The sequence below is a fragment of the Salvelinus fontinalis genome, unplaced genomic scaffold (genome assembly GCF_029448725.1).
Source record: "Salvelinus fontinalis isolate EN_2023a unplaced genomic scaffold, ASM2944872v1 scaffold_0877, whole genome shotgun sequence".
Taxonomy (NCBI): domain Eukaryota; kingdom Metazoa; phylum Chordata; class Actinopteri; order Salmoniformes; family Salmonidae; genus Salvelinus; species Salvelinus fontinalis.
The window spans coordinates 22-23,513 of record NW_026601086.1 but is presented as its reverse complement, the minus strand read 5'-3'; the positions used below and the strand labels follow the sequence as shown (position 1 = coordinate 23,513).

The 23,492-nt window shown below is 41.6% G+C and overlaps 3 protein-coding genes and 1 long non-coding RNA gene across 7 annotated transcripts in view; 3 read left to right on the top strand and 1 right to left on the bottom strand.

Annotated features, from left to right (window-relative positions):
• The window catches only part of LOC129847575 (type II inositol 3,4-bisphosphate 4-phosphatase-like), a 60,889-nt gene extending 54,860 nt beyond the window's left edge, over positions 1-6,029 (top strand). Inside the window, exon 12 of one of the 3 annotated variants that reach the window (XR_008758439.1) lies at positions 4,865-4,951. Coding sequence is in view for 2 of the 3 variants with exons in the window: in XM_055915322.1 (XP_055771297.1) it covers positions 4,865-4,997 (133 nt within the window). In the remaining variant the exon portion in view is untranslated. Of the gene's footprint in view, positions 1-4,864 lie in introns of all 3 variants that reach the window. The other 2 variants (XM_055915322.1, XM_055915321.1) reach the window with 2 other exon arrangements.
• Positions 6,030-6,110: 81 nt separating this feature from the next.
• LOC129847577 (B-cell lymphoma/leukemia 10-like) lies at positions 6,111-8,554 on the top strand. Its single transcript, XM_055915323.1, has one exon. It carries the CDS (start codon positions 7,278-7,280, stop codon positions 7,956-7,958), a length of 681 nt encoding a protein of 226 aa, XP_055771298.1. The 5' UTR covers positions 6,111-7,277; the 3' UTR covers positions 7,959-8,554.
• LOC129847578 (interleukin-15-like) lies at positions 8,377-15,692 on the bottom strand. Of its 2 annotated transcripts, none has more exons than XM_055915325.1 (6): positions 15,580-15,692; positions 12,639-12,733; positions 9,720-9,837; positions 9,518-9,565; positions 9,093-9,245; positions 8,377-8,868 (listed from the first exon to the last, which is right to left on the bottom strand). In XM_055915325.1, exons 1-6 carry the CDS (start codon positions 15,589-15,591, stop codon positions 8,737-8,739), a joined length of 558 nt encoding a protein of 185 aa, XP_055771300.1. In that variant the 5' UTR covers positions 15,592-15,692; the 3' UTR covers positions 8,377-8,736. The 2 variants fall into 2 exon arrangements, with proteins under 2 accessions (XP_055771300.1, XP_055771299.1); XM_055915324.1 differs by lacking the exon at positions 15,580-15,692 and adding an exon at positions 13,701-13,971.
• A 52-nt stretch (positions 15,693-15,744) lies between these two features.
• LOC129847579 (uncharacterized) lies at positions 15,745-19,606 on the top strand. Its single transcript, XR_008758440.1, has 2 exons — positions 15,745-15,834; positions 18,929-19,606. It is a non-coding gene; the product is annotated as an uncharacterized LOC129847579 (long non-coding RNA).
• The last annotated feature ends 3,886 nt before the right edge of the window (positions 19,607-23,492 follow it).

Here is a 23,492-nt window from a genome sequence, read left to right as displayed (position 1 = left end):
TGTTTAGACTGCTGTTAGTGTGTTTAGATGGTTAGACTGCTGTTAGTGTGTTTAGATGGTTAGACTGCTGTTAGTGTGTTTAGACGGTTAGACTGCTGTTAGTGTGTTTAGATGGTTAGACTGCTGTTAGTGTGTTTAGATGGTTAGACTGCTGTTAGTGTGTTTAGACGGTTAGACTGCTGTTAGTGTGTTTAGACGGTTAGACTGCTGTTAGTGTGTTTAGACTGCTGTTAGTGTGTTTAGACTGCTGTTAGTGTGTTTAGACTGCTGTTAGTGTGTTTAGACTGCTGTTAGTGTGTTTAGACGGTTAGACTGCTGTTAGTGTGTTTAGATGGTTAGACTGCTGTTAGTGTGTTTAGGCGGTTAGACTGCTGTTAGTGTGTTTAGATGGTTACACTGCTGTTAGTGTGTTTAGATGGTTAGACTGCTGTTAGTGTGTTTAGACGGTTAGACTGCTGTTAGTGTGTTTAGATGGTTAGACTGCTGTTAGTGTGTTTAGATGGTTAGACTGCTGTTAGTGTGTTTAGATGGTTAGACTGCTGTTAGTGTGTTTAGGCGGTTAGACTGCTGTTAGTGTGTTTAGATGGTTAGACTGCTGTTAGTGTGTTTAGATGGTTAGACTGCTGTTAGTGTGTTTAGGCGGTTAGACTGCTGTTAGTGTGTTTAGATGGTTAGACTGCTGTTAGTGTGTTTAGATGGTTAGACTGCTGTTAGTGTGTTTAGGCGGTTAGACTGCTGTTAGTGTGTTTAGGCGGTTAGACTGCTGTTAGTGTGTTTAGATGGTTAGACTGCTGTTAGTGTGTTTAGGCGGTTAGACTGCTGTTAGTGTGTTTAGACGGTTAGACTGCTGTTAGTGTGTTTAGATGGTTAGACTGCTGTTAGTGTGTTTAGACTGCTGTTAGTGTGTTTAGATGGTTAGACTGCTGTTAGTGTGTTTAGGGGGTTAGACTGCTGTTAGTGTGTTTAGACGGTTAGACTGCTGTTAGTGTGTTTAGACTGTTAGACTGCTGTTAGTGTGTTTAGACGGTTAGACTGCTGTTAGTGTGTTTAGACGGTTAGACTGCTGTTAGTGTGTTTAGATGGTTAGACTGCTGTTAGTGTGTTTAGATGGTTAGACTGCTGTTAGTGTGTTTAGATGGTTAGACTGCTGTTAGTGTGGTTAGACTGCTGTTAGTGTGTTTAGATGGTTAGACTGCTGTTAGTGTGTTTAGGGGGTTAGACTGCTGTTAGTGTGTTTAGACGGTTAGACTGCTGTTAGTGTGTTTAGATGGTTAGACTGCTGTTAGTGTGTTTAGGCGGTTAGACTGCTGTTAGTGTGTTTAGGCGGTTAGACTGCTGTTAGTGTGTTTAGACGGTTAGACTGCTGTTAGTGTGTTTAGATGGTTAGACTGCTGTTAGTGTGTTTAGATGGTTAGACTGCTGTTAGTGTGTTTAGGCGGTTAGACTGCTGTTAGTGTGTTTAGGCGGTTAGACTGCTGTTAGTGTGTTTAGACGGTTAGACTGCTGTTAGTGTGTTTAGACTTCTGTTAGTGTGTTTAGATGGTTAGACTGCTGTTAGTGTGTTTAGATGGTTAGACTGCTGTTAGTGTAGTGTGTTTAGATGGTTAGACTGCTGTTAGTGTGTTTAGATGGTTAGACTGCTGTTAGTGTGTTTAGACGGTTAGACTGCTGTTAGTGTGTTTAGACTTCTGTTAGTGTGTTTAGATGGTTAGACTGCTGTTAGTGTGTTTAGATGGTTAGACTGCTGTTAGTGTGTTTAGATGGTTAGACTGCTGTTAGTGTGTTTAGATGGTTAGACTGCTGTTAGTGTGTTTAGATGGTTAGACTGCTGTTAGTGTGTTTAGATGGTTAGACTGCTGTTAGTGTGTTTAGATGGTTAGACTGCTGTTAGTGTGTTTAGATGGTTAGACTGCTGTTAGTGTGTTTAGATGGTTAGACTGCTGTTAGTGTGTTTAGATGGTTAGACTGCTGTTAGTGTGTTTAGATGGTTAGACTGCTGTTAGTGTGTTTAGATGGTTAGACTGCTGTTAGTGTGTTTAGACTGTTAGACTGCTGTTAGTGTGTTTAGACTGCTGTTAGTGTGTTTAGATGGTTAGACTGCTGTTAGTGTGTTTAGATGGTTAGACTGCTGTTAGTGTGTTTAGATGGTTAGACTGCTGTTAGTGTGTTTAGATGGTTAGACTGCTGTTAGTGTGTTTAGATGGTTAGACTGCTGTTAGTGTGTTTAGGTGGTTAGACTGCTGTTAGTGTGTTTAGGTGGTTAGACTGCTGTTAGTGTGTTTAGATGGTTAGACTGCTGTTAGTGTGTTTAGATGGTTAGACTGCTGTTAGTGTGTTTAGATGGTTAGACTGCTGTTAGTGTGTTTAGATGGTTAGACTGCTGTTAGTGTGTTTAGATGGTTAGACTGCTGTTAGTGTGTTTAGATGGTTAGACTGCTGTTAGTGTGTTTAGGTGGTTAGACTGCTGTTAGTGTGTTTAGATGGTTAGACTGCTGTTAGTGTGTTTAGATGGTTAGACTGCTGTTAGTGTGTTTAGATGGTTAGACTGCTGTTAGTGTGTTTAGGTGGTTAGACTGCTGTTAGTGTGTTTAGATGGTTAAACTGCTGTTAGTGTGTTTAGGCGGTTAGACTGCTGTTAGTGTGTTTAGATGGTTAAACTGCTGTTAGTGTGTTTAGACTGCTACTGTTATTCCGTCTCTAAAACAGCAACTGTAGGAGTGATCCCAGAATGTAGGAGTGATCCCAGAGTGTAGGAGTGATCCCAGGGAATAGGAATGATCCCAGAGTGTTGGAGTGATTTCAGGTAACAGTGTAGGCACAGCGCACAAACGTTTCTCAGTCTTAACCTGCCAGGTATGGGATGTTTACAGACTAGAGGGAGGGAGGGAGAGCCAAGAATGAATACACTGATAAAATCCAAACGAGTTGATAGAATTTGAAATGATTCACTTGGACATGCTGCCAGGTATGGGATGTGCGCTACCACTGACTGAGCAAACATGGCTATGGACCGTTCTGAATTTATGGATGCACGGATGCATGCAAGAATTTGGCTATTTACATTGACTGGAAATAAATATAGATAGGCGTCATTTAATTAATCTTGGCCTGCGAATCGCTTTCTCCAGTTGGCTACACTGAGCTCTAACACCAAACATCATAGTTTCTAAAATGAAGTACTGTAAGACAGCGTTTCAAACTAATATATATATATATATATATATATATATATATATATATATATATATATATATATATATATATATATATATATATATATATATATATATATATACACTGCTCAAAAAAATAAAGGGAACACTTAAACAACACAATGTAACTCCAAGTCAATCACACTTCTGTGAAATCAAACTGTCCACTTAGGAAGCAACACTGATTGACAATACATTTCACATGCTGTTGTGCAAATGGAATAGACAAAAGGTGGAAATTATAGGCAATTAGCAAGACACCCCCCAAAACAGGAGTGATTCTGCAGGTGGTTACCACAGACCACTTCTCAGTTCCTATGCTTCCTGGCTGATGTTTTGGTCACTTTTGAATGCTGGCGGTGCTCTCACTCTAGTGGTAGCATGAGACGGAGTCTACAACCCACACAAGTGGCTCAGGTAGTGCAGTTCATCCAGGATGGCACATCAATGTGAACTGTGGCAAAAAGGTTTGCTGTGTCTGTCAGCGTAGTGTCCAGAGCATGCAGGCGCTACCAGGAGACAGGCCAGTACATCAGGAGACGTGGAGGAGGCCGTAGGAGGGCAACAACCCAGCAGCAGGACCGCTACCTCCGCCTTTGTGCAAGGAGGTACACTACCAGCGCCCTGCAAAATGACCTCCAGCAGGCCACAAATGTGCATGTGTCTGCTCAAACGGTCAGAAACAGACTCCATGAGGGTGGTATGAGGGCCCGACGTCCACAGGTGGGGGTTGTGCTTATAGCCCAACACCGTGCAGGACATTTGGCATTTGCCAGAGAACACCAAGATTGGCAAATTCGCCACTGGCGCCCTGTGCTCTTCACAGATGAAAGCAGGTTCACACTGAGCACATGAGCACATGTGACAGACGTGACAGAGTCTGGAGACGCCGTGGAGAACGTTCTGCTGCCTGCAACATCCTCCAGCATGACCGGTTTGGTGATAGGTCAGTCATGGTGTGGGTTGGCATTTCTTTGTGGGGCCGCACAGCCCTCCATGTGCTCGCCAGAGGTAGCCTGACTGCCATTAGGTACCGAGATGAGATCCTCAGACCCCTTGTGAGACCATATGCTGACACATGCACATTTGTGGCCTGCTGGAGGTCATTTTGCAGGGCTCTGGCACTGCACCTCCTTGCACTAAGGCGGAGGTACCGGTCCTGCTGCTGGGTTGTTGTCCTCCTCCACGTCTCCTGATGTACTGGCCTTTCTCCTGGTAAAAAACAGTTTGTCAGTCTGTATATCTAAGGCTCTGGTCTGTCCTAGGTGTGAGGGGAAAGGTAGGCATGTTCTCATCTATACTTTGTTTAATTATTATTTTGGATAGAGGGAGGATCACTTTTGTCAAGCGTTTAGGGGACGGTCAGGTGAAAATATATTTGGACTAAATTAGGGTCATCCATTTTAATTTCAGAGAGGTCTGATTTTTTTCGATGTATCCCTTATTATTAATAACTTACCTTTAGCTGTCCTACAGGTAATATTTAACTGTTGTCTGTCTGTTACCTGTTTCCCATCTGTACGTCTCTTACTCAGTTGTTGGTTGTTGTTTTCCATACTAAAACACAGACCCCCTTTTTGAGAAAATGATTCATAATTGAATTTCATTCTTCTTCCCTCCTTTTTGTCATCATGGCCACGCCACCAAACCAGGGAGGGATGTCGGATTGAGAATGTGCAAAAGAATATTAAATGCCGGAAGTATGCCTTCAACATGCTGCAGCTGATGGCATTCCCCAAGATCTACCGGCCGCCGGAGGGGACCTATGGGAAGGTTGACTCCTGAACCCAACCTATATATAGGAACGAAGACAGCTACGTCCTGATTCTCCACCCTCCACAGGGAGTGTGCATGTGCACACTTTGGGAGAAGTGTTGGGAATCAGGACACAGCCGGTGTAAAAACAAACCAAATGATTCCCGACGTAATCTAATCCAAGCAGTGAATATAGTAGCAATAGAAATGTAGCCATGCACTGCAGGTCCAGATGTAACAAATAAATACAAGGTTTAGGTGTTTCTGATATTGGCCATGTTATGCAATGTTGCTGGGACACACTGTTTTGTACGAGTTAAGTTTGTCCGTATTTCTTGTTCAGGCGTTTCTTTGTCATTTTCTTAATCGTTGAGTCATCGTTTGTAAGATCTGCGAAGCATGTTGCTTGCCAATTGAGCATACTTTCTCATGCTCTGTTTCTGAAATGCCTTAAAGGTTAGTCACATTGGAACAAGTAAACACAGTAACTAATTTGCGTCAGACAACATGGCTTGAAGGAAGCCTTGAGAAGGTTCTATAAGTTTGAGAAAAAGCTGAACAGACTTTCCCGTTTAGCTTGTTGTTCATGTTCACACGGGTCTCTTTTGTAGAAGGCTGTCTGTCCCTTAAGGAGCCTGAGAGAGCTTACTGTAAATACAATTTAATTCCATGAATATGTTCTCTCAATCATGGTTGCTTTTACGACCACCTCATATTTTTTGGTACAATAATAAACTCAATCGTAATGTCTCACAAAATATGTTGAATTACTGCCATATCACATGCTGTATATAACTTTACTTTTGTTTAAAAATATTGTTTTCCTTTATTTTCCCTCCACAATCAGTCAATTGAAAACCAAACCATAACCCCTTTGTATCATAATATTTATTTTTATATCCTTTTTTAATCCGCTTTTATGCTTTATTCGGGGTCACTGTCTTGGATTCAAAAGCATCCAAGGCTCTTCCTGTATGTTAAATATCTTTGTTTGCACTTTGCAATGTGTTGCATTCCTGTTTATTTAATTCAAATCCATTTGATTAAATTACTTGGGATGGATGTTAATATCTGTGTTCATCTTTTCATAATGTCTATCTAATTAGGGCAATGGATGTTGATCTCTCTGAGGCAGGAATGTCCAAATAAGAACGCACGCACGCACGCACGCACGCACAAAAACTCATTCTCGCCTCATTGTTTCCTAACAGGGAACTGATCTGAGGTAGTTCCCTTTTTCACAATATTGGCTTCCAACTCCAACCAGTTCAATGACTGACCAGGGTTAGAAAGGGGTTTGCTACATTATCTCAGTCAGTTCTTTGGTTTTATAATCATTGGCTTCCTTTTCGCTTTTCTATTGAGAGGCACTGTATGTAGTAAACGTTCTGGAAATCTATTACTAGGGAACCTTCATTCTGAATCTAGAGCGATGAAGGAACACTAACGTTACATAGAGTTTTTTGTACCTCTTCTTGGAAGGAACTGATACATAGGATGCATCCCAAACAGCCCCCATATTCCTGTGTATAGGGAACAGAAGTAGTGCACAGGGTTCCATTTGGGACATAAATACGGTAGTTCTTATTTTTTTGCATCATTTCAGGTTCTTCCCAGCATCTTGGAATTACAATGAATCACATGATCTTCAGAAAATAAATGAACCAATGGGGCGCTCCGTTGTCCAAAAACACCAAACTCTCCTGGAACAATAAGATATCCACAAAACCATAGTTCTGCATTTCAAGTACAGGAGAACACAACCCTCAAAACAAAACAAAGAAAAAGATCTTTGAAGAAAAACATTGGGTTCCTTTCAACAGTATATTGGCAATATTCTCAGTACCAGCATGTTATTCTGAGCATTCGTCCAAATATTTGGAGAGAACGGGGAGAGATGAAACGGAGGCAGAACAATGGGACTGAGGTGGTGTTATGGCGTTCGTGCGTCTCGCCTCGTTGGCCCTTTGTGTTTCTGGTCCCCAGTCAGTCCCCTCCGTGTTCAGGCTGGGTCCAGGTGGGGTCTGGTTTCTCTGGTGGTCACACACACACACACGCCACTCATTCTCGCCTCATTGTTTCCTAATAGGGAACTGATCTGAGGTAGTTCCCTTTTTCACAATATTGGCTTCCAACTCCTACCACTTCAATGACTGACCAGGGTTAGAAAGGGGTTTGCTACATTATCTCAGTCAGTTGCTAATATTACAAACCCTTATCTGAAATTCCAACACTGGGCTACACTGGGCATTCCAGAGCCTGAGCAGCAGCTTCAGAAAACTAAAGAGCTCACGGGCAATTGGCTGGAAAATGGACTCCTGGTGTACCACTGACGAAGACATGGCGGAGGTCAAGAAGGAAGCGTTGGAGCGTCTGCGTCCGTACCTCTGTGAGAAGCTAGTGGCCGATCGCCACCTGGACTACCTTCGGTCCAGGAGGGTCCTTACGCGGGACGACGCCGAGGACATCTGCTGCAGGGTGGGGAACAGCAAGAAGACCGGTAGGATGCTGGACTACTTAGCCGAGACCCCCAGGGGCCTCGACTACCTCGTGGAGTCCATACGCCGAGTGAGGACCAAGGACTTTGTCATCGGGAAGATCACCAGCGAAGTCGAGGCGGTGAAGATGGAGAGGAGAGAGGAGGCCATCTTGTCAGCAGCAGGTAGTTCTTCGCCGGTCTGTATATGCAAAGAGAGAACTCCCTTTGTGTCGTTTCAGAGTGACAGTACTGGATACAAAGGCAGTGGTGAAGCACAGTCCATCCAAACCTCTCTGTCCAACTCCGAAGACAAGTGGGGTCAAAATGAAGCATCCTTTTCCTGGAGTGCCCTTCCTGAAGGAGTTAGTGTGTCTTCTCTACCCAGTCTCCCGAAACCAGGAGAGCAGGGCGCCCCTTCAGTGCCCCTTGAGGACACCGAGCCCGGGACCTTAGAGTCTGAGAGCAGTGACCAGTTTCACACCCTCCGTTCCTTTTCAAACCCCTTTCTGTGATGGAGTAATACAGAATGTCTGGATTCAAACAGTTTGGATTATATAGGGACAGTAAAGGGTTAGGTTTTATTGTTTCATAACTGTACATGTCATCGTTATCGAATGTTTTATTTTCCATATCATAAAAGCCTACAGTAAATCCACGAGACGTGGTTTCTGACACGTTTGTTCTAGCAATAAAATGTTTTACTAAAAACGTTATTGAAATGCAAAAAATCCTGTAGTTCTCAATCAGGAAACAAACAGAATTATTACAAAATGGATGTGTGCCAGAACGTTGTACTGTAGAGCTTTAGTTTCATATCAGGAAATGGAGCAAGGCAGAGCTTCCTGTTTCTTTGGGGCACAGTCCCACTTCATGTCCCTATTTGAACTTCTGCCAGGCACCCATATTCTAGGAAATGATCAAATTAACATGTTTATGTTTTCTTGGGATTTTATTTTGATTCAGGATGTGCAATTTTGACATACTGACGAGAACTCTTCAAGGGAAACTAGTTAGGGACAGTTAGTGTGTATATGACTTGGATAATGAAACAAAAACACGTAAAGCTCCAAATAGGCATTTCAATGTGTTAATAAATATGACAAAAGTACAGATGTAAAAGTTATTATATACAAAAATATAAACAGCTAGTTACAATTAAACTTGAACTGAGAGGTAATATACATTAGGACACGAGCACTAGCTGTCACTCTGCTAATTTCTTCACATACTATCATGACCAAAGGTAGAACACAAACAACATTTTTTGCTACGTTATTTATGAAAAACAATTTAAACACAAATTTCCATTATATTCGGCGGACAGTTTGCGGCTATTCTCTCCAAAAGGCGCTCCATGTTGTAGAGGAATATTGTGGAGTTGGCAACTCTCTGTGCCTCACACGGTGAGCATCTAGAACTGTTCTGTAAATGCAGAAAAAAGAGAAGCAATATAATTGACATTTAGATGAAAGCAGAGTGACATTGGCATTCAAAATACTGTTGCTGCTAATCAAATGAATGCCAATTAAAAATGTATTGTTGAACAATTGGAAGTATGGACCGTCAGGACTTCTGACAACACTACATTGCTGTTGTACCATACATTTTTGGGATAAACTTCAGAACTTATTTAAAGGTTAACTTACATATTGGCGTTCATGTTCTTCCAATGTTTTTTTCCGATGGTGGATGGATGTTTTTATTTGATCATGGTCGTTATCTGTGACCTGCATGTCCTCGATCAGGACAACCTCCAACTCCAATAAGTAACAGTGCATGAACTTAAACAGGCAGTTGTCCTGGGGAAGAACAGAACCACAGGCTGTGTTACAGTATATACACAGACTATAAAACATTGATCTGGAAATCTATAAAAGTATGCAAAAGAGGTATGTTATAATCATGGCATTACAAACTGGGGCAGACTGGGACCAGAAATCGGCCCTGGCATTTCTAACACACTGGACCCTTTTTTTCCATGACGCCCCACACCGCATTTTCAAAGGAACCAAAATAAAAAACTGTTTGTGACAGTGTGTTCTATGTATTGCATATTGCTACAAGGACTTACATTGTAGATGTCCTCATTGGTAGGAGCATACAAACAGGCATCTGATTTCTGACAAGAAAGAAAACCACAGTTGTATGAATAATTTCTTCTTATCCTTCAATGTAACACATGTTACTAGTCCTTTGAAAATTCCCCTTTACCCTAATTTCACACCAAACACGCCATAGCAGGACTACAGGACATTCATTAGCTGTAGTCTTACTTCTATGGTACTTTTCAACTGTTTCAAGTCCTCCTGAAGCTCTCTAACGTCTTGTATTGTCAGCCCGGGAGTTTCAGCAGCACCAGCAATGGGCAAATGTGCGGTGGCACTCAGGCAGCTTTAATAGAAGAAGTACGGATGAATACAGGGATGATACACAACGTAACACACAATACAATGAACTAATATGTCCCTAGTTTATTTAGTTATGATTGTGGTAATCTCTTTAAGGATTTTATACGTCATATGGTTAAAAAAAGTGTTAATTTCCAATCAGGAGTCTGAAATAATACAGGCTGTATCACAACTGGCCATGATTGGGAGTGGTGGCGCACAATTGCCCCAGCGTCATCCGGGTTAGGGTTTGGCCGGGGAAGGCCATCATTGTAAATAAGAATTTGTTCTTAATTGCTTAGTTAAATAAATACAACTAAAAATGTCAAAAGGCATGCATGTACTCTTTTATTAGGGTTGCACAAATCAGCCACTCAAGTTCCACATGCTGGTTCTTGTTTCTCCCTGGTCCCTAATTGATTAATGTACAGTACCAGTCAAAAGTTTGGACACCTACTCATTCAAGGATTTCTTTGTTTTTACTATTTTCTACATTGTAGAATAATAGTGTAGACATCAAACTATGATAACATATATGGAATCATGTAGTAACCAAAGAAAGTGTTAAACAAATCAAAATGTTATATTTGAGATTCTTCAAAGTAGCTACCCTTTGCCTTGACAGCTTTGCACACTCCTGACATTCTCTCAACCAGCTTCATGAGGTAGTCACCTGGAATGCATTTCAATTAACAGGTGTGCCTTGTTAAGTTAATTTGTGGATTTTCTTTCCTTCTTAATGCGTTTGAGCCAATCAGTTGTGTTGTGACAAGGTAGGGGTGGTATACAGAAGATAGCCCTATTTGTAAAAGACCAAGTCCATATTATGGAAAAAACTGCTCAAATAAGAAAAGAGAAATGACAGTCCATCATTACTTTAAGACATGAAGGTCAGTCAATCCGTAAAATGTCAAGAACTTTGAAAGTTTCTTCAAGTGAAGTCGCTAAAACCATCAAGCACTATGATGAAACTAGCTCTCACGAGGACTGCCACAGGAAAGGAAGACCCAGAGTTACCTCTGCTGTAGAAGATATGTTCATTAGAGTTAACTGCACCTCAGATTGCAGCCCAAATAAATGCTTCACAGAGTTCAAGTAACAGACACATCTCAACATCAACTGTTCGGAGGAGACTGCGTGAATCAGGCCTTCATGGTCGAATTGCTGCAAAGAAACCACCTTTCAACTAGGCAAGTCAGTTAAGAACAAATTCGTATTTACAATGACAGCCTACAGTGGGTTAACTGCCTTATTCAGGGGCAGAATGACAGATTTGTACCTTGTCAGCTCGGGGATTCGATCCAACAACCTTTCGGTTACTGGCCCAACACTCTAACCACTAGACTACCTATCTCCCCAAATCTAAAGGACACCAATAAGAAGAAGAGACTTGCTTGGGCCAACAAACATGGACATTAGACCGGTGGAAATCTGTCCTTTGGTCTGAAGAGTCCAAATTTCAGATTTTTGGTTCCAACCGCCGTGTCTTTGTGAGACGCAAAGTAGGTGAACGGATGATCTCCGCATGTGTGGTTCCCACCGAGAAGCATGGAGGAGACAGTGTGATGGCGCTTTGCTGGTGACACTGTGATTTATTTAGAATTCAAGGCACACTTAACCAGCATGGCTACATGCTACACAGCATTCTGTAGCTATCATTTGTTTTTCAACAGGACAATGACCCAAAACACACCTCCAGGCTGTGTCAGGGCTATTTGACCAATAAGGAGAGTGATGGAGTGCTGCATCAGATGACCTGGCCTCCTAAATCACTTGACCTCAACCCAATTGATATGGTTTGGGATAAGTTGGACCGCAGAGTGAAGGGATGCTCAGGATGTGGGAACTCCTTCAAGACTGTTGAAAAAGCATTCCAGGTAAAGCTGGTTGAGAGAATACCAATAGCCTGCAAAGCTAGGCAAATGGTGGCTACTTTGAAGAATCTAAAATATTATATATTGATTTGTTTAACACTTTTTGGGTTAGTACATTATTCCATGTGTTATTTCATAGTTTTTATGTCTTCACTATTATTCTACAATGTAGAAAACAGTAAAAACTATGAAAAACCCTTGAATGAGTAGGTGTGTCCAAACTTTTGCCTGGTATGTCATTGGATGACTGGAGAGTCCATGCACTTGCTTACCCAGGTGCCAATAAGTGTCTGACTGAAGGAATACCAAACGGTGGTCCTTGAGGACAGGAGTGGTGCACCCCGGCATGTATGTTTGAAGCATTCAAATGCCCAAATATATTGTAACGACCCTGGGTTTATAAGCGCGGAAATCGACTCTGCCGCACAGTCGATAGCGCGCCGGACTTCGGGCTAAAAGGTCGAGGGTTCGAGACCTGCCCCCTGCTGTTTCATTACAATATATTCTAATAGCATGGAATCAAGTGTCAAACCCACTATGGGCACCATAGCAATAGATTTCCCAGTGCGCAATAGTGATGTAATGAAGACATAACAACAGTATTAGATTTACCCTCAAAGCAGTAAGATGAATGATGTCATCGCCCGGCTGTTTAATAAATGAATCGTAATCTTAGCAATGCACTTGACTTGAAAGTGTATAGATACGAGAACCTCACGAATGCTGAGTAGTGCATGGCTTGGTGTCATACAAACGGATTACAGGGAGCATGCAGGGAGTTACAGTGAACAGAATGAATGCATAACAGCTACGCTCCTGGCCATGCAAAGTTAAAGCTACATTTCAAGCTCGCTGTAAAAACACGTACATCAGAAATGTAATCAAACTGCAGCAAGCAATGCTGCTGTGTGTGTTTCATAAGGGGCTATACCTCAATATTAAGAAGCAATTCCAGAGCTCAGTGTTCAGATACTGGTGTTGATAGTAATGGAATCCCCAGAAGAGACAGATCCATCGCACTCTTTTCTAGAAACAATCACACAAAAAGAAGACACATTGGATTGTTGTTCAAAATCCACAGGAAAGTGTTTTCTAGCGCCGGTCAACGCCCAGAGCTAGATGTTGTCCCCAAGCTGGGTCACAGCCAAAAAAACTATGTGAAAGTGAAAGTAGTTTTTACTATTGACAGCTTCTGAGAGAAAGTAACTATTTTTATACATTCATTGGAAAATAACAGAAGAACATACAGTTCTGTCATTATTCCCTAAATATTCTTAATAAACCCGTTTTTAGCTGATAGATCTGAACGTTAACACAGAGTGAGCTTTCTTGTTGAATTTCTGAAATAGGTAACAATGTTTACTGGTTAGGGATGGTTATTGTAAATTTAACAGTCAGATACTCTCCAGATCAAGGCAAAATAGCCTACTAGTTGTCTGGTCTACAGACCACAGATGTGTTACTTCAGCACCAAGTGGTTTAAATGTAATTTACAGTTAATTGTGCCAAGTGTCCCGTGTGAGGACAAGCTATTGAAATAAACGTATTTTCAACCAACAAATATGCATTTTCAATCTCTTTTTAACGTCAATGTCAGTAGGCCGGATGAGTCATCTCAAGTCAAAAATCTATTTACAAACTACTGTGATTGACAAAGTAAATTCACTAGGTTATAAACATAGTGGCAGTGTGCCACGCATGGACTTTGTTTCATGAAGAAGCACTTCGATCCGATAATTTCACTGTGTGGCTGAATAATATGACAGAAGGCAATGTAAAAAGAAGCCGTGGTTTAGGCTAAATACATTTACTCGCCACGCATATGCATTAGGTATACAATAAAACAAGTTTAGAAGTCAGACTGTCGCAGGAACTCCCTAGAACCTTTACTTTTTAGCGATAACCTTGTAGCCTGTCAAATATCCAATATTGTACCCGAACATAACCTATACAATGTAAGCTAATGACAACTTAACATTTGTAAATCGCATACCTTTGCCCTGCGCTCCAATAAACGAATGCAAAAAAGGAGCACTGTCAAAAAAGCTGTCATCAGCGTTGTTCGCTGCCCCCCTAGCAGTTAGGGCAAAAGCCAAGATCACATTCTAACATTATCCGAGAGTTATCCATTTCATGTGTCGTAAATTCCAACCATTCGTTTCTATGGCAAGTTTCCAGATCAAAGAAACGTTTGGCTCAAGTATTGCACGAGGACATAAACTCTGTGCCCGCACCCTGAACACATGGTGCGCGGAATGGCGCTCTCACCAGCGCTGGCTTTGCTGTAGCCTAAATGCTGCACACACCCTCACAACATCGTCATACTCACATGGAAGCGGGTGTTTGATGTCAATCCTCAAATTCTATGAATGACTATTTAATTCAAATTACCTCTAATACTGTAAATATTTCACTGTAATCCAATTATACCTTGCAGTGAAAGAACGTCGAAAGAAAGGCTATATGAAATTCCCGGAGATTACGCAAAGAATGTCTCCATTAATATAGTGTTTTAGTCCACCAGAACCTATTCTTAAACCCAGCTCAAAGAGAGTAAACATTTAGTACCCACTCATATACCACACCTGTGTTTGATAATGCCTTTAATGGGTGATGGACGGCTGCACAATGCGAATCACATAGTTCCCAAGTATTCCCACGCATAAGAGAGAGAAACATTTGATCGTATACAAATGTAACAAGGTTTTAAATGATGTTTTAGTCAAACATTATCTGTGTGGGCTTCATGCAGTCAATTTGCCTTCTACAAATTATTTGTATTATGTTCTGCCCCCCGACCATCCGCTCAAGAAAAAAATCGTCCCGCGGCTGAATCTAGTTGATGATCACTAGAGTACGGTTTGACCATTGACTGGAGGTAGATGGGAGTGGTTGATCGCCCGTCATGGATATTAGACTTACTTATCATTCACATATATATGACTACCCATAACCAAGTAGCCTACATCTGATCTGACACTAGATTACACTGACAAATCACTACTCAAACTATCATTGTAGTGCCACTAGAGTAGACTATTGTATACAAAAAATGAATCTACAATTAACATAGGCCTACAGAAAGAGCATAACGTTTATTGTAGTTTTAGATCTTATTGACTTAGCAGTGATAGGGCAGCTACAGCTTCCACACAGTACAGATTCCAGACCTGCCAGCCTTGAATAAGTCTAATGTTTTAGTATACCACTTCAGCGCAGTGGCGGCACCCTGGCCCCACACTGCTCAAATCATAGGAAAATGCACTTTTTTAAGCCTAATAATGCTGATGGCAGAAGACTGGCTCAATATGAATGGAGGTCTACGTCACCGGCCTTCTAGGCGTCACTGAACTGGATCATCACCACCAACCCCGGACTGTCTTGTCTCATTACACACACCTGGTTCCCATTCCCCCTGATTAGTATGTGTATCTATGTGCCCTCTGTTCCATCTCAGGTTTGACAATGACTATCAATACGCTAGGATCACGAATAGAAGAAGCTGAAGAGTGCATCAACACTGCCGAGGACAAGATGGAGAACTACAGTAGGCGACGCAACATTATAATTATCAGCCTCCGTGAGGGCTGTGAGGGGACGGACCCCGTTGATTTCTCTGCTGCCATTATCCCCTACTTACTGGGTAAAGAACATTTGGTGTTCTGAACCTCTGGTTATCGAACAGGCACACAGGTCACTCGCCCATCCCCTGATCAGAACCCACAACCCTTCCTCGTTTGGTTCCTGAGGTACCAGGACAGAGAGAAAGTTATGATCCTACACAACGGGGAGGCAATTCAATTCTTTCCAGACATCAGTCCCGAAATGGTGAAATGCAGGAAGGCATTTGACCGTTTGAAAAAATAACTTACCTCCAAGAACATTCCCTTTAAGCTGCTTCAACCTGCAACGATGAAAATCATCCATGAGAGAAGATTCTTCAAAACGAAGTCGCAACTTTTCTCTGCATACTGCAGGCAATCGGCTCAGGACATGGTTGACTGACTAGCGGACCGGGTTCATTTCACTGCTAGCTGGGCTGTGTCCCACTAGCCTGCGTTATTACTTGCATAACTGGTAGGACTGCTTTGCTGGATTATACTATATCTTACTGACAGATCAATGAGGTAAGATCCCAGTATCCATGTAAACAAAAACAATGTCACTCTGGGGGGGGGGGGGGGGGGTTGTTTTATTTACTTTATTACATTACTGTTTTGTGAGAGACCTTCCCTTTATAATATGTGTTTGACTACAGGCTACACCAAAAATATGCAATAGAATATCCAACACCCTTATTGGACATACTCCTGACATTTGCATGCATGTATTGAGTGAACAATATGGCTAAGATAGTAAATCATACATCATTAAACATTAATGGACTGTTAACGGTCCAGTTAAACGAAAACGAGTCCTTATGTACTTGAAAAAGTTAAAAACTGATGTTGCTTTTAAACAAGAAACACAGGGACAGAACATAACAAGTTAGAGGGAATGGGTAGGACTCTTCATATAACACAAAGACACGTGGAGTAGCTGTGTTGATTAAAAATAATTGACCCTTGTGTGTAACCGAAACAATTATTGATCCACTGGGACGTTATGTAGTTGTCCATGGCAGAATGTATTCTGAATCTTGGACCTTGCTTAATGTATATGCTCCTACGTAATTATGATAATATTTTTGTTCAAGATATATTCCTCAAGGTAGCAGAATTTCAGGGAACAAGTTGGGGCGACTTGATAAATGATTCTGGATAGATCCTCAACTAAAGCAACCTCATTGCCTAAGTCAGCCAAATGCACTATATCTTTTATGAAAGACATGGAGACAGCTCCACCCACAAGATAGGGATTACTCATTCTACTCCTGCCCGCATTACTCTCATACCCATATGTATTATTTTCTCCTATCAGTACAGGTAACCCATAGGGTTTTGGAAACCGAGTACTTATCTATAACTATCTCAGATCATTCTCTTCTCACACTTTCTGTTTGGATGCCGGATGGAGTTCAAGGGACCTATAGATGGCGCCTAAACCCAACTCTTTTGAAACGGACAGAATCTTGTCAATTTATCAGAGACCAAATTACGTTTTTCTGTGAAACAAACTGTCCGTCCTCTCCCAATAGTTTTGTACTCTGGGATACATTAAAGGCCTTTATTTAGGGGTCAAATCATTTCCTATACCAAAGGTCTCAAAAAGAAATACAATGCTGAATTGAATGAATTACATAATTAAATCCAATTACTACAAAAATAACACAAATCTGTCTCTAAAGAAACATACCGCTCATTGGTGAATAAAGCATTTAAAGAAAATACCCTAAGTACATACAAAACTGAAAAGGCTATTCTTCGAACTAGGCAAAGATATTATGAATTGGGGGAGAAAACACACAAAGTCTTGGCCTGGCAGATAAAATCTGAGGACACAGAACGGTCAAGTGTCTCACAACCAGGAAGAGATTAATGATTCATTTAAACAATACTTTTCTAAGTTATACACTTCTGATGGAACGGAACCAGCAATGAGACACATTTCTGTCTACTATTGAACTACTGCACCTCATACAGGAAGACCAAAACGAACTAGATCGGCCCTTTACAAAAACAGAAATCGAAAAAAACAATCCTCACTACAAACCTGGAAAATCACCAGGATGGCTTTCCCCCCAGAGTTTTATGAAGAGTTAAGGATTTGATTATTCCTCTCTTGATCAATGTTCTAAATTTAGCTGCTGGGATGCAGAGCCTCCTGGACTCCTTTTCCACAGCTATTATAACGGTATAGATTTAAAAAAGAAAGATCCTCTTCCTATAGATCTTGATCCTCAATGCCGACTACACATCGATTTTTAAGGCGATGTTTAATAGATTAGGAAAATATTTACCAAGCCCGATTAACACCGCTCAAACAAGCTTTATACAGAAAAAATTATTTGCACAGGTTATTCAACGTAATTCACATGGCCAGTGTGAGGAGCGATCCGAGTATAGCAGTATCTCTAGACGCTGAAAAGGCCTTTGAAAGGCTGGAGTGGCCATACTTATTCAAGGTCCATGCTAAATTTAACTTAGGTCCTTTGTTTGTCAACTGGGTTAAGATTTCATACCATAAACTGCAAGCCAAGATCACAACTAATGGCATGATGACAGCCACATTCCCACTCTTTAGAGGTAGTAGACAGGGCTATTTACTTTCCCTTCACTCTTTTTTTGTGCGAGCCTTGGAACCCCTGTCGGAGACCATAAGAATGGATCCTGGCATAAAGGGCTTTCAGGTGGGCCAGATAACGCATAAGATCTCATTGTTTGCAGACAGCATTATTTTGTTCCTCGCTGACCCGACCCCTCTCAAAACAACAGACGCTTTTGGATACATACAGCTCTATATCAGGTTACAAAGTCAACATGGACAAAAGTGAAATACTTAACTCACTCGCTTTGACTATACTGTAGCATCTTTGAACCTCAGATGGTCGCCACAAGGGTTCAAATATCTAGGAATCACAGTTGATAATGACTTAAGAAATGTGTACAAGTTTAACTACTCTGTCTTGGTTCAGAAGGCGGTGGATGACTTGAATAGATGGATAGATCTGCCTCACAGTATTTGGGAGAATTAGCTGTATTAAGATGAATGTTCTGCCTAAGATGATGTACCTATTTCAATCTTTACCCATATCCCTACCCAAACGTTTCTTTAAGTCCCTTAATTAAGAAGACCATAAGACAATTTGTATGCAACTGTAAAACTCCAAGGGTGAGGCAGGCCAAATTAACATGGGATTATAGTCTAGGAGGTCTCTGCCTACCAAATTTCAAGATGTATTACCGGGCAGTGCAAATTAGATTAATTTCATTATTTTTTTAAACTGAACCAGTCTCTTCTTGGACTCAGATGGAAATGTTAGCTCTCAATGACGAGCTTGGGAGTAATATTATCTACAAAAACGAGCAATCCCGGTACCATCAATTTAGTAAGATCTTGATATGAAATTGGTAAGTTATTTGGTCTGAAACAAAACTTGTCACCCAAAACAGCCCTGTGGCAAAACAGACTCCTGCCAATGATCTTGGATAGCAACATTTTTCAACATTGGCCTGAGAAGTGAATAACGATTTAGAACATTATTATACATTGCTTATGTCATTTGAGCAACTGAAAAAGAAATACCAATTATGCAATAATCATTTATTTTGTTATTTGCAGTTAAGAAACTCTCTCAGAAGCAGTCTTGGAGATATGACTTATCTCTCAGAAGCAGTCTTGGCGATATACCAAATCATCTACTCATATAGATGTATATCCAGTGAACTCATTGATAATGCAACAACGCCCAAAACCAGATGTACATAAGTCAAGAGAGCGATGGGAATCCGATTTTAATACTACAATTGAGGGGCTATGGTAAGTAATATGCCAAGATAGTGTGTCAGCAACCATCAACTCAAGATACAGACTTCTACATTACAACTTCCTCCACCAACTCTGACACCTCAGAGGTTACATAGATATAACCCTGAAATATCAGAAACGTGTTTTAGATATGGAACAACAGAAGGCACTTTTTGTCATTCTACTTGGCAGTGTACTAAATTACAAGCCTTCTGGCATGATGTTTGTGATACCCTGGCCTTTATTTTGGAGGTCCCTTTCTCACTTGAACCTGAAATATGCCTTCTGGGTAACTTCACAAAATGTGAATTTGAGGAATAACTTCAACATAAAATGTACAGAAATCACCCTTGCCACTAAGAAAATGTGTTAGATTGACATGGAAATCAGATTCCCCTCTCTCAATTACAAGATTGCTCTCTGAAATGAATAAGTGTATTCCTATGGAGATTACCTATGCTTTAAGAAATAAATGTTACTACTTTGTGAAAATATGGCAAACCTTCCTGGACTATATGGAAACACATCCCTTGGGGTTAGTGGATGTGAGCTTGTAGATCCGTGTAGATTGATGTAGCTACTGTCTCTCTGTAATGTACTGTTTGTATTGCTTTGTGTAGCGTAGCCTAGTGGTTAGAGCGTTGGACTAGTAACCGGAAGGTTGCAAGTTCAAATCCCCGAGCTGACAAGGTACAAATCTGTCGTTCTGCCCCTGAACAGGCAGTTAACCCACTGTTCCTAGGCCGTCATTGAAAATAAGAATTTGTTCTTAACTGACTTGCCTAGTTAAATAAAGGTAAAAAAATTTAAAAGAAAAATGTTGGTATCTCTTGTCATTTGTCTTATTTAGTCATTATTAGTATTATTACTATTCTAATTGTATTTATTTTTCTTTTGTAATTTGTCATTGTTTTAATTTATTTCTTATTTTGGGGGGTGGGGAGGGTTGAATTACCTTTTGTTGTACTTACTCTTGCGTTATTGTATTGTTCTGCTGTTAAACAATTCAAAAATAAAACATAAAAAAAATATTAAAGTAATAATAGTATTCAGAGCCTTTACTCAGTAGTTTGTTGAAGCACCTTTGGCAGCGATTACAGCCTCGTGTCTTCTCGGGTATGACGCTACAAGCTTGGCACACCTGTATTTGGGGAGTTTCTCGCATGCTTCTCCGCAGATCCTCTCAAGCTGTCAGGTTGGATGGGGAGCGTCACTGCACAGATATTTTCAGGTCTCTCCAGAGATGTTCCATCCAGTTCAAGTCCGGGCTCTGGCTGGGCCAATCAAAGACAGAGACTTGTCCCGAAGCCACCCTTGTGTTGTCTTGGCTGTGTGCTTAGGGTCGTTGTCCTGTTGGAAGGTGAACCTTTGTCCCAGTCTGAGAACCTGAGTGCTCTGGAGCAGGTTTTCATCAAGCATCTCTTGAGAAGTAACGCTTGGCCAATGAATTCAATCTTGGTTTCATCAGACTAGAGAGTGTTGTTTCTCATGGCCTGAGACTCCTTTAGGTGCCTTTTAGCAAACTCCAAGCAGGCTGTCATGTGGCTTTTACTGAGGAGTGGCTTCCGTCTGGCAAATATACCATAAAGGCCTGATTGGCGGGGTGCTGCAAAGATGGTTGCCCTTCTGGAAGGTTCTCCCATCTCCACAGAGGAACTCTGTAGCTCTGTCCGAGTGACTATCGGGTTCTTGGTCACCTCCCTGACTAAGGCCCTTCTTCCCCGATTGGTCAGTCTGGCCGGGCGACCAGCTCTAGGAAGAGACTTGGTGGTTTCAAACTTCTTCCATTTAAGAATGATGGAGGCCACTGGCTTCTTTTTTACCCCTTTTTCTCCCCAATTTCATGGTATCCAATTGGTAGTTACAGTCTTGTCTCATCGCTGCAACTCCCGTACGGACTTGGGAGAGGCGAAGGTTGAGAGCCGTGCTGGGCCAATTGTGCGCCGCCCATGGGTCTCCCAGTCATGGCCGGCTGCAACAGAGCCTGGACTCGAACCCACAATCTCTAGTGGCACTGCGATGGGGAAATTTTGTTGCAGTGTCATGTACACATTTAATGTGGCGTTTTAAATACAAAACAAATTTCATAAGTTACATACCAATAAAAAGAGACCAGCCTGCTGGTCTTACTGGGTTGATAGCAACATTAGCCCAAGCTATTTAGGAGGGATTTCACACCTGGCACAAATGATTGTATAGTTGTGTTTTTCCTGCCGAGGGGTGCCCTATACCTGCACCAGGAGGGGAGTAGTTTAAAGTCCGGGTACAGGGAGTGGCTTGAGTCTAAAATGATTTTGTGAGACTTGCGGAGAGCCCTGACCTTAAAGATCTCATCCAGGTCTATCTGTTTGACTCCAAGTACCTCGCTTGCTTTGGTGATAATCCTTCTCAGCATATTTCTCTGGCTGACAGTGGTATTGCCAAACCAACAAACAATACAAAAACTTAAAATACTCCCAATAAAAGATTTGTAAAACAGAGTCAGTATAGTACAGTCGTGGCCAAAAGTTTTTAGAATGACACAAATATTAATTTTCAAAGTCTGCTGCCTCAGTTTGTATGATGGCAATTTGCATATATTCCAGAATGTTATGAAGAGTGATCAGATTAATTGCAATTAATTGCAAACTCTTTGCCATACAAATTAACTGAATTTCCACTGCATTTCAGCCGTGCCACAAAAGGACCAGCTGACATCATGTCAGTGATTCTCTCGTTAACACAGGTGTGAGTGTTGATGAGGACAAGGCTGGAGATCACTCTGTCATGCTGATTGAGTTCAAATAACAGACTGGAAGCTTCAAAAGGAGGGTGGTGCTTGGAATCATTGTTCTTCCTCTGTCAGCCATGGTTACCTGCAAGGAAACACGTGCCGTCATCATTGCTTTGCACAAAAAGGGCTTCACAGGCAAGGATATTGCTGCCAGTAAGATTGCACCTAAATCAACCATTTATCGGATCATCAAAAACTTCAAGGAGAGCGGTTCAATTGTTGTGAAGAAGGCTTCAGGGCGCCCAAGAAAGTCCAGCAAGCGCCAGGCCCGTCTCCTAAAGTTGATTCAGCTGCGTGGTCGGGGCACCACCAGTACAGAGCTTGCTGAGGAATAGCAGCAGGCAGGTGTGAGTGCATCTGCACAGTTTTGTGTGCATCTGCACAGTTTTGCACAGTGAAGCGAAGACTTTTGGAGGATGGGCTGGTGTCAAGAAGCAAAGAAGCCACTTCTCTCCAGGAAAAACATCAGGGACAGACTGATATTCTGCAAAAGGTACAAGGATTGGACTGCTGAGGACTGGGGTAAAGTAATTTTCTCTGATGAATCCCCTTTCCGATCGTTTGGGGCATCCGGAAAAAAAGCTTGTCCGGAGAAGACAATGTGCGTGCTACCATCAGTCCTGTGTCATACCAACAGTAAAGCATCCTGAGAGCATTCATGCGTGGGGTTGCTTCTCAGCCAAGGGAGTGGGCTCACTCACAATTTTGCCTAAGAACACAGCCATGAATAAAGAATGGTACCAACACATCCTCCGAGAGCAACTTCTCCCAACCATCTAGGAACAGTTTGGTGATGAACAATGCCTTTTCCAGCATGATGGAGCACCTTGCCATTAGGCAAAAGTGATAACTAAGTGGCTCGGGCAACAAAACATTGATATTTTGGATCCATGGCCAGGAAACTCCCCAGACCTTAATCCCATTGTGGTCAATCCTCAAGAGGCGGGTGGACAAACAAAAACCCACAAATTCTGACAAACTCCAAGCATTAATTATGCAAGAATGGGCTGCCATCAGTCAGGATGTGGCCCAGAAGTTAATTGACAGCATGCCAGGGCGGATTGCAGAGGTTGCAGAGGTCTTGAAAAATAAGGGTCAACACTGCAAATATTGACTCTTTGCATCAACTTCATGTAATTGTCAATAAAAGCCTTTGACACTTATGAAATACTTGTAATTATACTTCAGTATTCCATAGTAACATCTGACAAAAATATCTAAACTCACTGAAGCAGCAGACTTTGTGAAAATGTATATTTGTGTCATTCTCAAAACATTTGGCCACGATATTTGAGTCAACGTTCAAATATCACAGCTTTCTCAGAAAGTAGTCTCTGTTGACTCTTTTTGTAGACCAGGTCTGTACATTTGCTCCACTGAAGCTTATTGTCCAAGAGGACACCCAGATATTTGTATTCCTCTACAATCTCTATGTTCTGGCGTCTGATAGATGTTGCAGAGGTAGGCGTTGTACACTTCCTGAAGTCTATGCACATCTCTTTGGTCTTGTTGGTATTGAGGACCAAGTGTGATTCGTCACACCACTCTACAAAGTAATTTAGGACCGGGTCATGGTGTTCCTAGTCATCATGCAACAGGCTGATC